The sequence below is a fragment of the Camelus ferus genome, chromosome 8 (genome assembly GCF_009834535.1).
Source record: "Camelus ferus isolate YT-003-E chromosome 8, BCGSAC_Cfer_1.0, whole genome shotgun sequence".
NCBI lineage: Eukaryota > Metazoa > Chordata > Mammalia > Artiodactyla > Camelidae > Camelus > Camelus ferus.
This window is the reverse complement of record NC_045703.1, coordinates 21,110,996-21,127,201: the sequence shown is the minus strand read 5'-3', so window position 1 is coordinate 21,127,201 and position 16,206 is coordinate 21,110,996. Positions and strand designations below refer to the sequence as shown.

Genomic DNA, 16,206 nt, shown 5'->3' with positions numbered 1-16,206 from the left:
TTAATTAAGGACCCAAATGCAATGAGTTAGATTTGTGCTCTCTAATTGGATAGCCACTAGCCACATGTAGCCATTAAGTGCTTGAAATATGGCCGGTGCAAATGAGGCATTCAATTCAATGTTCTTAGACATACAGGTGGCCAACATGTACGTGAAAAGATGCTCTACAGCTTAACTATTAGGGAAATGCAAACCCAAACCACAATAAGGTATCACTTTACACATGTCAGAATGGCTATTATCAAAAACTCAAGAAATAACAAGTGTTGGTGAGGATGTGGAAAAAGAAAATCCTCATGAACAGTTGGTAGGTGCAGCCACTAAGGAAAATAGCATGGAGGGGCCTCAAAAAATGAAAAATAGAACTACTATATGATCCTGCAATTCCATTTCTGGATATTTATCCAAAGAACACAAAACACTAACTCAAAAGGATATATGCACCCCATGTTCACTGTGGCATTATTTACAATAGCCAAGATATGAAAACAACCTAAGTGTCCATCAGTGGATGAAAGGATAAAGTGTTGTATGTACATACTGTTGTGGGATTCAGTGGGCTGGTGTGCAGGCAGTAAAAGAATTTACCAGAGACAAAGGAGGAAGATAGTAAAAGTTTATTAGATATGCTGCTATAGGCTGCAGTGGGCCACAGACGAGAGGCGTCTGTGAGCCCCAAGGGTTGGTCGCTGAGGTCTTCTAGAAGGGAGGGTAACCTTTAACTCCTTGTGCTTACATGACAGTGGGCACAAAGAGGGTTGCAGGTGCGTGATTGGCTTGTGCACAATTCTCTGGTTGATGCTGAGGTAGCAGGGAATGGGGGGTTTGTGAAAGGGTAGGGCTAGGGATTTGGGTAGGGGGTTGTGACTGGTCATTGGTGGCTAGGCTTCTGGTCATTATAAAGTTGATCATTGTCTGGAGTAGTTAGTTCAGCTAAGGCAGGTAGGTATTAAGAAAAGAATGTTCTTTAGTATCTTTAAAGCAGCAACTGGATGCTTGAAGGGCCTTGGAGCAGGAATCTGCCAGATATCCGTGGACCCCACGCATACAATGGAATACTATTCAGGCAAAAAAAACCCACAAAGGAAATCTTGCCATTTGCAACAACCTGGGTGGACTTTGAGGTGGTTATGCTAAGTGAAATAAGTCAGACACAAAAGACAATCATACAATAATATATGATCTCTCTTATATGTCAAATCCATAAATAAATAAAACCAAGCTCATAGGTTCAAAGAGCAGATTGGTGGTTGTCAGAGGTGGTAGGTTGGGAGGTGGGAGAAATGGGTGAAGTTGTTACCGGGAAAAGGGAAATAAGGATTACCTCAGTTCTTAATCACCCAAAAAAAAAGATTTTTGATGAGAGACAGGAAGCGTGATCTAAGCAAGATTTTTATTAGTGAAGTAAAAGAAGTAAAAGATAGTGCACTCCCGAGAATTGGGAGTGGGCCAATCCAGGAGAGGAAAAATGGCGCCATTCCCTTGTTTTTCCTGTTTTTATATCCTTGATTTGTGATTGGTTAATTGATTGATTGATTGATTGATTGATTGACAACTCAGGTTCCTTGTGCTCTGGTTAATTGACAGCTCAGGTTCTTTGTGTTCTGGATTGTTCCTTTCCCCTTCCTCTCCCCCTGCACAGTGCTCATTTCTATCTAAACTACCTAAGTGTTTTTGTTTTTTGTTTTAGTTTAAATATATTGAATGTAAAAAAGTCACACCAATAAATGGCAGAGTTGCTATACTAAAAAGGACTTGGAAGCAATGATGTAGATTTATTCATAAGAATGGTGAGAGTTGGTTTTTATCTAGATTAACTGATAAAAAGAAAATTTCAGGAAGCATTAAAACCTTTAATTCAGTGAAATCAAATCACAAAAATCATTGAACCTGATCTTTTTCACAATAGATGTAATTTTAGGTTTTAAGTAATACAATACATGCTATTCGTGAATGGATACTTTATTGACTTACCCTGTATATTATATTTAAATGTGAAAAGTTACACAGAGAAAAATTAAGGAAGAAGGACAGAGGTAAGGAAGGTAGGAGAAGGAAGAACAGTGATTGCTGTCTTCCGTGGAACACTCGGTGAAAGCTCCAGCTGAAAAAAAGACATTTGGACAAAGGCTTGGAAGGATTGAGGAAGCCATGCAGACATTTGGCGGAAGAGCTTTCCAGTTAGAGGGAACAGCAAGAGCAAAGGCACGAGGCAGGAATGTGCCTATCCTACTTGGAGAAAAGTAAGACAGTTAGAGGCTGTTGGAACAGAGTGAGAGAGGAGGGTAAGATAAAGATAACAAAGCCACAGAGCTAAGGGGATGGGGCAGATAGTACCGGACCTCGTAGGTCATTCAATGACTCTGACTTCTACTATGAGTGAGATGGAAGCCACTGGAGAATTTGAGCAGAGGACTTAAATTTACAACTCAGTCTTGTTTTTGTTTCTAGTATAGTAATTCTGAACTGTATCTTGCATTTGGAAATATTCCTGTGATTTTTTTTTAATGCACAGGTTGTATGAATGTCCTTTATTTATGCAGTGAGGTGAAAACAATTGTTATTTAAAGCCAAATGTGACTGTAGTTGATTCTACCTTTTAAAGCAAGTGAAGTAATTCGTACCTACTGGGAAATATTCTTTATATTGCTCTTTCATTTCCCAAGGACATACAGAACAATTCTACTCGTGGAATACTGAACTGGAACTTGTCAGACATTTTATCCAGAAACATTTTATTTTTTAAAAACTTCAGGGAAGTATTCGTTCGTTCTTTGCACAATATTTCAGCCATTATGTGTTAATGCTTTAAATGCTACCCTGGAAACATTTTTTGAATTATTTATATGAAAAAATGCAACCTGATTTCTAAATCATTGACTTACATAGGAACTTTAGGAACACAATCCATTAACAATATGGAAATTGCCTATACAAACAGGTAGAAACAGGTAATGTCAATGATCAACCTTTAGTAGATCAAACAGTCTTAAATTTTTCAAGTAGGAAAAAGAAATTTATTCGACTTTAATTTAAATATAAAACTCAGTTTAGTTATTAATGAACTTTTAAGTATGTTGGCAACAACTTGGGTATACGAATCTCCTATTTCAGCTGTAAATTTTATAAAATCTAAGTACAGAACAAGTACTTCTGATAAAAATTTGGTGTCAAAATTGAAATGTGCTGTGTGTATAAAATACACGTTAGTGTTCAAAGACTTAGTACAAAAGAAAAAAGTAAAACATCTGATTAATAATTTTTATATTGACAACATACAGTCATACTAATATTGTGGATATAATATTAGGTTAAAGACATTATCAAAATAAGTTTCACCTGTTTCTTTTTAGTTTTAAAAAAATGTGGCTCCTTGGAAAACTTTATACACATGGCTCACATTCCATTTCAGTTGGATAGTGCTGCTCTAGACCAGCATTTCTCAAAATGCGGTCATGGTGCCATCATCAATAGCCTCACCTGAGAACTTATTAGACCTGCAAATTGCGGAGCTCCACCTCAGACTTAAAGAATCTGAGACTCTGGGGGTGGCGCCTGCTTCAACAAGCCTTCGCACTGATTCTGATGCAAGCAAAAGCGTGAGAACCATTATTCTAGACCGTTGGTCCAGAATTCTAATTTGGCTGTAAATTAGAATCATCTGGGGGCCTTGCTGCACAAACTCCTTGTGCGAAAGCTATAACCCAGACCAATTAAATCAACAACTTTGGCCCAATCCAGAGTGTTTTTGCAGCTCTCCAGGTGATTCTAATACAGGATAAAGGCTGAAAAGCACTGGCCTAATCCACGCCCTCTTCTCAGCTTCCAACATGTCCGCCCGGCGTCCGGCCCTGCTCGCCCGGGAAAGGCCACCGCTGCCGTGATTTTCCTTCATGGACTGGGGGACATAGGCCATGGATGTGCAAGAGGCCTTTACAGGTACCGGAAATTCACGTATCAAATATCATTACCCTCTCGTGTCAGTTAATGCCTGATACAGTAAGTGTGAACATCGCTACGCGTTCGCTACGCGTTGTCGGTTTGGTATTAACTGGGCTTTGGCCAGGTTCACAAGAGGATAAACCTGGAATTAAGCAAGCATCAGAAAATGTAAAAATGTTAATAGAGCAGAGGTGAACATTTTTCCTTTTAACACTATTATTTTGGGAGGTTTTTTTCAGGAAGGAGCTTTATGCATTGCTGTTACCACACAGCAGAAACTGGCAGGTTTTACTAGGTACAGTTGCTGACTTCCAATGGGGGCTCTGATTCCAGGGGGGCCCATCAGTGGTGCTAACGGAGATATTTCTATTCTCCAGTGCCATGGAGATTACTATCCTTAAGTTGCCCTAATAGTTGGTTCTCCTACTGCAGAAAAGCTAAAAACATTGGTAACTCCAGTCAATGTCACCTTAAAAACCTATGAAAGCAAGATGCACAGTTCATGTCACCAGGGAACGATGAATATCAAGTTCATTGAAAATTCCCACCTCCACTTGATTGACATCATAATGAAGGCTTCTGGAGAAGTACCCTGCGTCAGTGTAGTAGAGCGTAAACCTTTTCCAGTGCCCCATCTTGAAACTTCTAATGTTTGCAGTCTTAAAATGTTTTGCAAATACATACCAATGACATAGACTAAATAATACCTCCTTGTAGGAAATTTGTGATCTTTTAAATTTCTATCTCTGTAGAATATGATCCAGAATATACTAATATTGAAATAAGTGAAACAGCTAGCTTCTTTTTCCCAAATGCAGTTTAGCCAAATAAAAATACTGCAAGCAGCATTTTTTCATTACATCATTTGAAAATTATTAGTATGCTTAATGCAAATTTGTTCAGGTATAAATGAACAGTTAAGATATAAATGATTTATGCATGTCGAGACTTAGTAATTTTGGAATAAATCCATAGACTAAGTCACCATGCAGTAACTGTGTTTCATCATATGTATTCACATACTTAATGACTGACACAAAATAAGAATTCAGTGGTATTACACTGTTCCTAATAGTAGGGCTAATGCTTTTAAGGGTTAATAAAGAGGAATATTGCTTTCTTAAAAAAATTATGCCTTATAGAGCTCTAGACATTCTGTAGGGTCCTCTAGAGGATAGGGCTTTGGCATAAACTTTTGCTTAAAGAATACAATAAAATAAGGGTACATCTCTTTAAAGCATTCTAATGAAATGACTCATACCATTTCACCTGTTACTACAATACTCAAGTACCAGTAACTTACAGTTTGGTTCATCAGGCTTATTAAAAGTCAGGTATAAAGCCAGGATATGTCAGCCCAGAATACATATCTCTGAGGACCAAAGGAATCTGCAGACAAACCTCATTCCATTCCTTGCCATGTATTTATCTTTCTGTGGTTTGCCACCCTTAGAAGCTTAAAGCTGCTACCTTCGTCCTGTCATTTCTCTACAAATGTATTGCTCTATGTTGAAGATGCTTCATACACTGCAGTTCTAAGCTGTGCTTTGAGCCACTCTTCGTCTTAGGTTTCTCCTGCGTGATGTGTACTGCATGCGTTAATACATGTTTTTCTTTTGTTAACATGTCATCTTGTTAGAGTCCTGGCTGACAACCTAAGGTGGTAGAGGTAAAGTCTGGGCCTCTACCACACAAGTGCTCATTTAAGCTATATCCTCACTGCAATGTGCAGGGGGAAAGTCAAGTCTCCAAGGTTGGCAATTACCCTGGGGCTGGCCACTCCAAGGATTCAGATTTTGATTCTGAACTTTTAGGTTGGCCACTCGTACAAACTTTCTCCTCTCTACTATACTGAACACTGGAATTCTCAAATTAGAACCCCCAGAAGTCAAAGGTCTTTCCTTCATACAGAAATGTACGAAGAACCAGGCATAGTAAGATTTTTCAACTTAAAAAAAAAATCGAAACTTATTTTCCATAGCAGTAATGTGTTTTTGTGTGAAGAAATACAGGATCATTTACTTCATACCACAAACCATCACATAGCTACATCTTTTTTCTATTACATCATCATTCTTCTCATGAAAGTTAAATTTGAAATGTTATATGTGCTATGAGGTATTTCCTGAATTTTCTCTACTTGAAATCTCAATGACATTAGATAGGAATGCTAAAATCATATTTTAATATTATTAAAGCTAATTGTGCATTAAACTTGGGCAAGAAAAATTGATTTTGATAGAGTATTCTCACTGTGTGACAGAAATCTACACATCCTGGTTCCTTCGTTTGTCACACCCATTCTTAACATCCATTGTGTGTAGAATGATTGTAAGACTGTAGTTTCTTACAAGGAAAATTATAGCAAAAGTTTTTTTTTCTATTTTTTTTTAAACGGAGGTAATTGGGGTTGAACCCAGGACCTCATGCATGCTAAGCATACCTTTTTTTCACCACTGAGCTGTATCCCTACCCCCCTCAAAAGTTGTATTCCAGTGTATTTGTTCTTACACGTTTTTGGTTTTTTGCAGTAAAACCTAACCTCACAAACCTTTAAAAAGGATTGAAAAAGCTGGTGTTCTCACTAACATTTATGTGGGGAAAATAGGTTCTTTCCGGCACTCTTGGAGCTGCACCCGAATATACAAAATATATTCATTCAAGAGGACTGGAGCTCTTTTCATGAGAAGTAACCATATGGAAGAGAGATGTGAACTTTACCTACATTGGCAGGATCTTATAATCTCTTTGTAATGATGCCTTGAGGGAAGAGCCCACACACTCTTTTTAGGCTACTCCCTGTATTTACATCAGCTTTTCTATCTATAAATATTTTATGACAGAAACAGGAATAGACAAATAATATGTCTGAATTCACATAATAAGAGCTGTATTCTAATAAGGTTCTGTTGTACTAACATTTTTGTTTCTTCTTCAGCATCTTGTGTTTTGTTTCTAGGCCTGTTGTTAAACTGTTTTTGTCTTGGATAAAACACTCTTAATTGCAGTGTGCCTCAGTTAATTCAAAAGAGTGAGTTTTGTAAAGTATACCTTCTTCTCGGATGTTGTGGGGTTAATTATTTATGGATTATAGAATTCACAGTGAAAAGTGTTACTTACATGCAAGGACTCTTTAAAGAACTCTAATGCAAATACAGTGTTCTCTATTAAAAGAACTGATTCTAGATAATTTAAACACCAGGATTAAGAGGTTTCTGGATATAGGTGTGGCTAAAAAACAAGACTGTAGTAAATATTTCTGATAAGGAAAAGTAATATAATTAGAAATAAAACACTGTACTGAATGTGTCTAGTTTATGGATATATCAAATCAAGTCCTCAATTCCAAGCACTATCTTTTCTAATATCATTAGGTAGGAAGAGGGCAGAAACTAGCCATCCTATCGCCTGCAAAGGAAGCTGGGGCACAGAAAGCCCTTAGTGTTTGGCGTAGTGTTAGATACTCTTTCTGGCTGGGGTATGACTGCTCCTCCATTCCTTGAAACTTCAAGTATAAATATCAATAATAACAGAATTTCAGAACTAGGAGATTATTTATTCTGACCTTTTCGTTTTACCAAAGAAGAAATTGAAGCTTTTAAAGATTGAATTAACCATCATTAGAGAGAGGGAGAGAGATTCTTCAACACCCCGGCTTCTAGAACTGTTAACATATACAAAATAAATGTGGCTGTTCATTGGGCCCTGTCTTTCAGGGGGTGTTAAAATAAAATTCCCATGGATGATCTACAGGGATTCCTGCGGATCCGTGGCCCTGAGGCCCGCACTCTCCTCTCTTGCCTTTTCCCCAGTTCTTCACGGGCCTGGGCTTTCTGGGTCAAGGTTGGTTTCCTCAGGCCCCCGGACCTGGCTGGCATCCAGGGCAGTGGATAGAGCGTTTTGAAGAACTGATAGGAAGGGCAAGATGAAGTCTGACTCTCATCAGTCAGTTGAGGTCTACTGCAAACATCCCCCAGGTCCCCCTCCGTGCCTCAGCCCCTCTGCCCTAAGCTCGCCGTTTCCCACCCTCTCTACCTCCCTGCGGGTGGGGCTGAGGGGCCACCTTGGCCAGGGATGATGGTGCCTGCGGGCTGAGCGGGGGAGCCTGACCTTGCTCCCCACTTGGGTCTCCGGAGCAAAGAGGACTGCGTGCACAATACCAAGCCACGTCCCACGCAGGGAGGGGCTGGGCCAGCTGTGGTTGTAAACCGATGGCGAGGCGTGTAAGGAACGGTGTCGGCCCGGCCTCGCTCTTCCTCCTCCTCCACCTCCTCCTCCTTCTTGCTCACCGCTCGCCTGATCTCCTACCATGACTCAGCGCTTCTCGCAGGCCGCCCGGCCAGGGACACCGGCTTCTTGCCGGCTCCTCCCGCCGCGTCCACCCCATCTCGCCACTCACGCCCGCCCCCGGCCGCCGGCCCTTTCCCCGCGCCGCCGCCGGCGCAGTCAGCTCAGGCGCCCCGAAAGCATCGGCCGCGCGGCCCGGCCTGCCCCGACCCCGCCGTCCCCGCGCGCCGCCCGCCATGGAGCCCCAAGCCCCCCGCCGCCGCTATACCCAGCTGCGCGGCTACGCCGTGACGCGGAGCCCCCACCTCAACAAGGTAAGCCCGCCCGCACCCCCCCCCCCCCCAACCCCGGTCACGGTCACCGGCAGGCAGGCCCTCCCGCCCTCCCGGGACGCTGCCCCGTCAGCAGCCGGGCGAGCAGGGCGGCCTCCGGGGTGCCCCCCGAGCCTCGGTGCGGGCCGGGCGCGTCGGTACCCGGCAGCGCGATGGGAGGGCGGTGCTGTGCCTTGGCATCCCGTTTGGGGAACCATGGAGAGGGAACTTGTTTAAACGCTTCGCGGCTTCTCTTCTCCAAAGGCAAGAGCCAAGCTAAGGAAGGTAGGGTCAGCAAAGCGCATGAATGGAATGTTTTTTGTGAAGGTAGCAGGTGGCCTGCCCGCTCAGCCTCAATGTGCCTCCCACGTACTGGGTCCACTCAGTGTGGCGACCATAGGAGGCTGCTGTGGAGAGAGGTGGCCCTCCTGGTCCAGCCTGCACAGAAACGTGTTCAGAGTCTTGGATCCCATGAACAACCTAGAAGTGGGGCCTCTTGGTTTCTGGAGGTTAAGAGGCTGGGAATTCGTGGTGGGTGGCTTCTGCCTTGGGCACCGCATGACCTGGTGCAAAATCCCTGTCCCAGATATGGCTCTGTGGATGAAGCCATTACTATTTTTTTTTTGAATCTGGCCTTTGGGAAATTAAAAAAAAATTTTTTTTTTAAATAGACCACTTTTTATTAAAAGGGGAATTTTAGTGCACTGTTCAACAGGCCCTTCTTCAGATCCTGGTAACATTTCGTTTTTCTTCACTGATAATGTAGTGTAGGTATACCTAAGAGTTCTTTCAATTGAAAAACACTTTGGAATTGATAAATTTGCTTCTCTAGATACTTAGTAGTCACACTTATTTTATAGCCAGGTTTGTGTCTGGATTGACTGTTCCTTTTGTGTAAGTGTGTGCTTCTGACGATTCCTTTTTATTGAGTACATGGAAAATGCCATCAGTCAGCACAGAGGCCTGTTGAGTCGCTTTGGGTCTCTTTACTAGATACCTTTTTGCATTAAGAACTAGACCTCAGCACCGGCCTCCCCCACCATGGTGCCAGTGATTTGTTGATCATTATTAATGACTTGAAGACTTGTGATTTGTTTTATTGTATAAATTATAGCTACTGCGAGTTCTTTTTGATTTTTGTGGCGACAGGCAATTTTTACCTTTCTATGATTATTTAGTATTTGTGGTCATAAAGCATTATGAAATTTTAAATATTTATTTTTTTCTTCAAAATGAATTTAATTGCTAGTTTGATTTTCTTTCCTCCTTTTTATTATTCTGCAGATTGGGGCCTATTTTCAGTAGGAAAAAGGGAAAATTTGATGTGACAAAACAATTTATGACTTTTTTGTGTACCTGCCTGCTGTAATTTATGACCAAATAATGGGTTGCCACTTAAGAAGAACCACGTGAGTGGTATAACCTGTTTGAATTTCCTCAAGTCAGGGGCAAGAATGTCTGTTTCAAGTGGGTAGATGAAATAGGCAGTCCCTGAGCAAAAGCAATTATGCCATTACTGTCTACATCAAGAATTTATGATATTGAAATCCTTTTAACTCCCATTCATGAGTAAGGATTAATTTCTACTTAAGAGTAATAATATCACAGAGATCTTCCATCAAGGACATTAAGGTGAATCAGTAACGTGTTAAGAACATGTTTTTTGAATTTGTAATTGAACTTTACTGTCTGCATAGTGTCAAATTGGATTTAAAATCTGGTTCACCAACTTGGGGGTGATCACTGGAATAAACTTGACTCTTGTTAGTTCTGAGACGGTTGTGTGGTACCTCATGGAAGTAACAGGATGTCCTCATTTGTACCACTGAAACCATAGCAGTGGGATCTTGATAGGCTCTATTCTGAAGACCTCTGGGCCTTTAAATTTTCCAGTAGCCCAGGAATTTTTACTGATTTTTGTGATAACCTTGGCTGCAAAGAAATCATTAGTAGATCTTACGCCCTAAAACAGTCCAGTCTGTCACCTGGCTACCCTAAGCCTTCTTCACTTACAGTCCCACACATCTTCATTGCCTCACCTTTTTGGTAATTGCAACAGCTTTTCTGGTTTTCAGTATTCTAGTCTGTCTTACATGTGGGTATGAGAGAAATACCTTCATCAATTAGCGTTTTCTTCCTGTTACTCTTCTGTTATCCAAGTGTTTTTAGGATGTCGTTTCCTGTTATGTTGAATGTAAAATCAATCTGCTAATTAGGTTTACTGTCTTCTCCAAATTTATCTCATTAGTTTACCACCTTAGCCTTCCTTTTAAAATATATTTGCTGAATCTCTTAATACTTTCCTTTTATCTCTGTGTAATTCCTACAATTAAAATGTCATTAATTGATTTAATGATCTCCTGGGGGAAGACTTTCCTAATTATCGGTCCTATTAGCATTATTGAACACCTCTTTTTTGTGTAATCAGTTGTACCATGTTATTCTATATTTACTGCATTGTATTTTTTTTTCTTAGTTGATCTTGATTGTCTTAGGGTGGGGATCATAATCCTTAGTACGGAATTTTGCTCAGCGGACATTAAATAAATGTTTAATTAAAGAATGAACCATATTTTTAAAAAATTTCTTTGATTTCCAAGCAGTACTCAGCTTTTGAAGCAGGTAGCTTTTCAAATGGTAGTTTGGGCATTGTTCTAAGACATTTATCATCTTTAGTGTAATTTCCTGACTCACAATGAAATCTGAAGTTCAGCTGACTCCATAAACCCTTGTATTGTATAATGGAGTGTAGTCAGAAAAGTTGGAATTTGGTTTAAACCTGACCATCCCATGAAATTTTAATTATTTTTTGGATAACCTTTGGGAGGTACTCAGTCTTAGTAAATATCAAAGTTAACAGTAGATGTGATCTGAATTAAAAAAAATAGAGAATTTTGAAAACCTTAGAGAAATAGGATCTTTCTTTATTGGTAGTAATTCATGTATGGTTCTTACTATTTGTATACTCAAGTTTGCATCATTCCAGGTAGGATATCATCATAGCATTTGGAGAAGCATTTCTGCCTCACACTTAGGAGGTTCAGTATCTTCCTGTTCACAGTTCAAACTACTTTTCAGGCGCTTATCTTTGCCTTCATTACAGATGCTTATTTAATTTAATGTTTATGATCTTCATAGATACCTTCTGATTCTGATGAGTTGTGTTTCAAATTTTCTTAGAAATTTTCAATAATCATTAAAATAATAATGTTTTATTCATCAAAATTAAAATTCTACACACAATAAAAGTAATCACACTTAATTCTTTATTTTTCAACTTACTGGTTTGCTGTATTTCTCTGTGCAATGTCAGTAAACCCTAATTGATACGTCTATCATAATTCAGTTGAGTTTACATGGTTTCTGTATCTTTAAGATTAAGTGATATTGTGACCTACAAGTAAATCTCTCAAAGATACCACTCTTCAACATTTAAGGCAGTTAGATCCAGTTTCAGATAGTGATGGTGTTTTATCTAAGTCAGTTTTGGTGAGCATGATTAACTTTTAAATCTGAAAAATGAGCTTCTGGGCAAGTGCATTTGTAGACGTTTGTCTTGATAGGTCAAGACCTAGCTGAATGTGTTGTAGGGAAAAAAGGAAACAAGGGTGATGATGAAGGAAAGTTACCTTAAACCTCCTCTTTTTTCTTCAGTGTAAATTATACTAGAATGAATTATTCAAAAACTTTTGTCAGTACATACAGTTCTCTGGAGTTCCCTCAGTAATATGAGCAACTGATATACATCATTTAACATGGAATCCCACTGATGGGAAAGCCATTGTAATGAAGATGTACAGCCATATGCCTCCATGTTTGTTTGTTGCATTGGTAATATAGGACAGCACCAAACCAGAACATGTTGTGCCTTAATGAGTAGAAAGATGAACTTGATTTTGAGAACTGGTGATAGGGCCCCAGAAGATATGGCATACAGAAAATATTGAAGAGAGGAATAGGTTTGAAATTTTTCATTTTGTGTTCTGATTTCCTTCTAATTTTGGAAAATGCAAAATAATGGAACGAACCTTCTAAGACTTTGTGTCTAGAAGAAATGAGCCTAAGCTGCAATTCTTTTCATTAGCAGTTGTGAGATTTCAAGTGAGATTTTCTTAACTAGCTTCAGTTACTGTCCTTGTAAAAGAGAGTGATAATTTTAGTTATTTATCTCTTTTAAAATTTAACAAATATTTATTCAGAACCTACTGTATGCTAGGTAATATTCTGGGTGCAGAGGACATAGCCATGAATGAGTCCTGTGAATGTACTTATATTCCATTGTAATATTTATGTTTTACCTCTCTACTTAGATATTAAAGAGTGTATATTAATTTTTCTAAACTATATATTATAAAAACAGGTTTTTTTGTTACTATAGCTATTAATATGATAGTACTTTTATGTAGTCTGAACTCATAGCTAGAACAATTATAAAGTACTTTTTTAAAGTGTAATTGTTACCCCATCTCTCGAATTTTTGATTTATATCAAATCAAACATGATTGTGTTGTCTATTAAATTTATGAATTTCATAGTAAAAAAACAAAAATATATCTTTCTGGAAGAGGCAGATTTACATTTTACTCTGAGATGCATATAAGTGAGCTTGGCTGATACCACGTGACCTTTGCAACCTATCATGGATTTTCACAGAATGCTAGATGTGGGTTAAAGATAGCTCTGCAAAGGAAAACAACAAGGAAAGCTTTTTGCTTCTTGGGACTCTGCTCACAATGTGTAAAGACGTAGAAGTATGAAAGTCTATGGCTTATTTGAGAAAAGTAGAGGTATGCCCTGGGTAGTAAAAATTACTGGGATAAGAGCGGTGAGTTGCAAAGAAGGGAAATTTAAAACTTCCAGTGGTGTGAAACCAGCCTTTACTTTAATATGTTTGACTTTGAAAGTAATCAGTTATTCTGACAGAACAAGTATTTGGACTGTTTTCCAATGGTTTTCAAAACTGACATGACCCAATACTGTTACAGACTCCAGGTGGCCTGATATGGCCTACTCATAACATCATTATTTATTTTATCTTACTGAGCCAACTCAGCAAACTTGTTGACAGTATATGGGTCCAGAATCAATCATCAGATATGTTAAAATTCAGTAGAACTAATTTGGGAATGTTTCTAACCTAAATTATTAAGAAATTTTCTTAGACATGGGGGCCTAAATATAAAGTGTATTGGTAAAACTGATTCAAAGTGGTATTTGAAATATTTTATGGATAATATGTTGTTACCTTTCTTTAGCTTGATGTATGTAATACAGTACACTTTTTTTAAGTTTTCTGTTTTTTATTTTTATTGAGTTATAGTCAGTTTACAATGTTGTGTCAATTTCCAGTGTAGAGCACAATTTTTCAGTTATACACGAACATACATATTTTCATTGTCGCATTCTTTTTCACTGTGAGCTACCACAAGATCTTGTATATATTTCCCTGTGCTATACAGTATAATGTTATTTATCTGTTTTACATATGCCTGTCAGTATCTACAGTACACTTTAAAACAAAGGATTATTGTTGCCTTCAATGAATTTAGAAAATTTAAAACATCAATATTTTTCCTTAGGCCCTGAAGCTGTATCTAAGTTAGCCATCGACTAAACTGGTTTCAGATACTTGAGACCTTTGAGATTAGAGAGAGGGGAGAGACACTATCCTTTAAGTTTCTGTAGTTTAATTTGGCAGTTTGGGAAGTCAGTATAATAATTAATAATGTTCTCTAAAAACATAAAAACATTAACTCACTCCTATAGTAATGAACAAACCCTTGGCCTAAAACATTAATACTATTTTTTAAATAATCAGGTGTGGGTTTGCCACCAGTTGTGGGTTCTGGCCAGCAGAAGTCCCACCGAGACAGAATGAATTACTCAAGACTCTGTGGAAAAGTCAAGAGAGTGAGAGGGAGTCAGGAGCTAACTCCATGAGCCTCTCAAATCTCTCATATTTATTGAGTACAGTCAAAGGAGGAATGCAGGAATTTAGGGAAGGACAGGGTGGGATCACAATGAGTACAAAGGCTTTGTTTATTGTTGGTGTTTGGCTCAAGGCCAGAAGACCCTTTTGGTGAATCATGTTCCTGTGGAGCCTTTCAGCTTATCAGGGCGGAACGCATGAGAATCAGCTGCTTAACAAGATTTTTCTTGAACTCAGGCGGCTGTGCCTGGCTTAGGTTGCCCCCCTCAGGGGATCTTACCCATCCTTGGTTAGCCAGCCTTCTCACCTCTGAGTCTGCAGCTTTTTATAAGTTGTTTACCATTCCAGCCCAAGGCTGTTTTGGGGATAGAAGACTAACAGCAGGCACAGGCACGCCCAGCGTTTATAGCCGGGGGCCTGGGTCATTGCTAAAGACTCAAGGCAGTTACCAAGCACATCTTAAAAGAGGTAAGCGCTGGGATTGTTACAATTTGTTAACCCAGTCATGGGCTCCCACAATCAGGTAATGGTTGAGTTAGAACATCCGCAAGAGTACTTGCATGTTCATAGGAATGCTCATGATTGCACTATGAGTATCCCTGGGGTTGTTGAAGTCTAACCTGTCTCTCTAGGATCTGGAGACTGAAGGAGTCCTAAGGCTCCATTGTAACATTAGGACTAGGCCTCTTAAGCTTACAGTATATTAAAATACATTTAAAATATCTATACAGAGTCCTCTAAGATATTTTCAAACTTTTTTGGTTGAGATACATGTACAGACACACACACGCACACACATACACACATACATACATGCATACATACATAGTAAGCATATTGTTACGGGCTGAATTGTGTCCTCCCCAAAATCCTATGTTGATGTTGTAACCCCTAGTATCTCTGAATTTAACACTATTTGGACATGAAGTCTTTAAAGAGGTAATTAAGTTAGAATCAGGTATTTAGGGTGAGCCCTCATCCCGTATGATTGGTGGCTTTATAAGAAGAGGAGATCAGGACACATACACGGAGGACAGCCAGTGTGAAGACAGTGGGAGAAGATAGCCACCTTCAAGTCAAAGAGAGATGCCTCAGAATGGAAGCAGCCCTGCCCAGACATCTTGATCTTGGACTTCTAGCTTCAAGAATTGTGAGGAAATAAACTTCTGTTGTTTTAGTCACTCAGTCTGGTACTTTGTAATGGCAGCTTTAGCAAAGTAATACATTGATGGAATTGAAACAAAATTTCATACTGCAGTACTTTTCCCTTGCTGTGTATAGTGTACTCTAATAGATCCCGTAACAATTTTTTTCTTAAATGTTGGCTATGATTTACCTGTGAATCACAATTCATTTCATCCATTTTAAAATCCAAGTTAAAAAAATTCTACTCTAAGACTTAAGTAGTGCATTCATATACCTGGGGTGATTATTACAGAGTAACTTACTTTTCTGGGTCTTAGTGTTGTGGATGGGGCCCAAGTTTGCCTTGGCAGTACTGGCTCAGCCTTCTTTTGTTTTTCCATCTGCGTGTCCAGATTGAGGTATCTTTTAAACCAATAATCTTGAAACTATGAGAGCATTATTGTTGTTACTAATAGTGGCAGGTCTGGCTAGTCACCAGAACAGTAAGTCCTTACTTATATGCCCAGAGCCAGAAAGAAATTGTAACTTGGCTAATGAGTATTTTTGTTGGTCTTTAAAATTTTTACTTATTCCAAATCTTGCTTATATTTA

The 16,206-nt window shown here is 39.1% G+C and overlaps 1 protein-coding gene and 1 pseudogene across 1 annotated transcript in view; both read left to right on the top strand.

Annotated features, from left to right (window-relative positions):
* The first annotated feature begins 3,455 nt into the window (after nucleotides 1-3,455).
* LOC116665545 lies at nucleotides 3,456-7,836 on the top strand (annotated as a pseudogene).
* Nucleotides 7,837-8,119: 283 nt separating this feature from the next.
* ME1 (malic enzyme 1) overlaps nucleotides 8,120-16,206 on the top strand; it is a 170,037-nt gene continuing 161,950 nt past the window's right edge. The window contains exon 1 of the mRNA XM_032484526.1: nucleotides 8,120-8,543. Within this exon, the coding sequence (XP_032340417.1) occupies nucleotides 8,466-8,543 (78 nt within the window). The 5' untranslated portion in view covers nucleotides 8,120-8,465. The remainder of the gene's footprint in view (nucleotides 8,544-16,206) is intronic.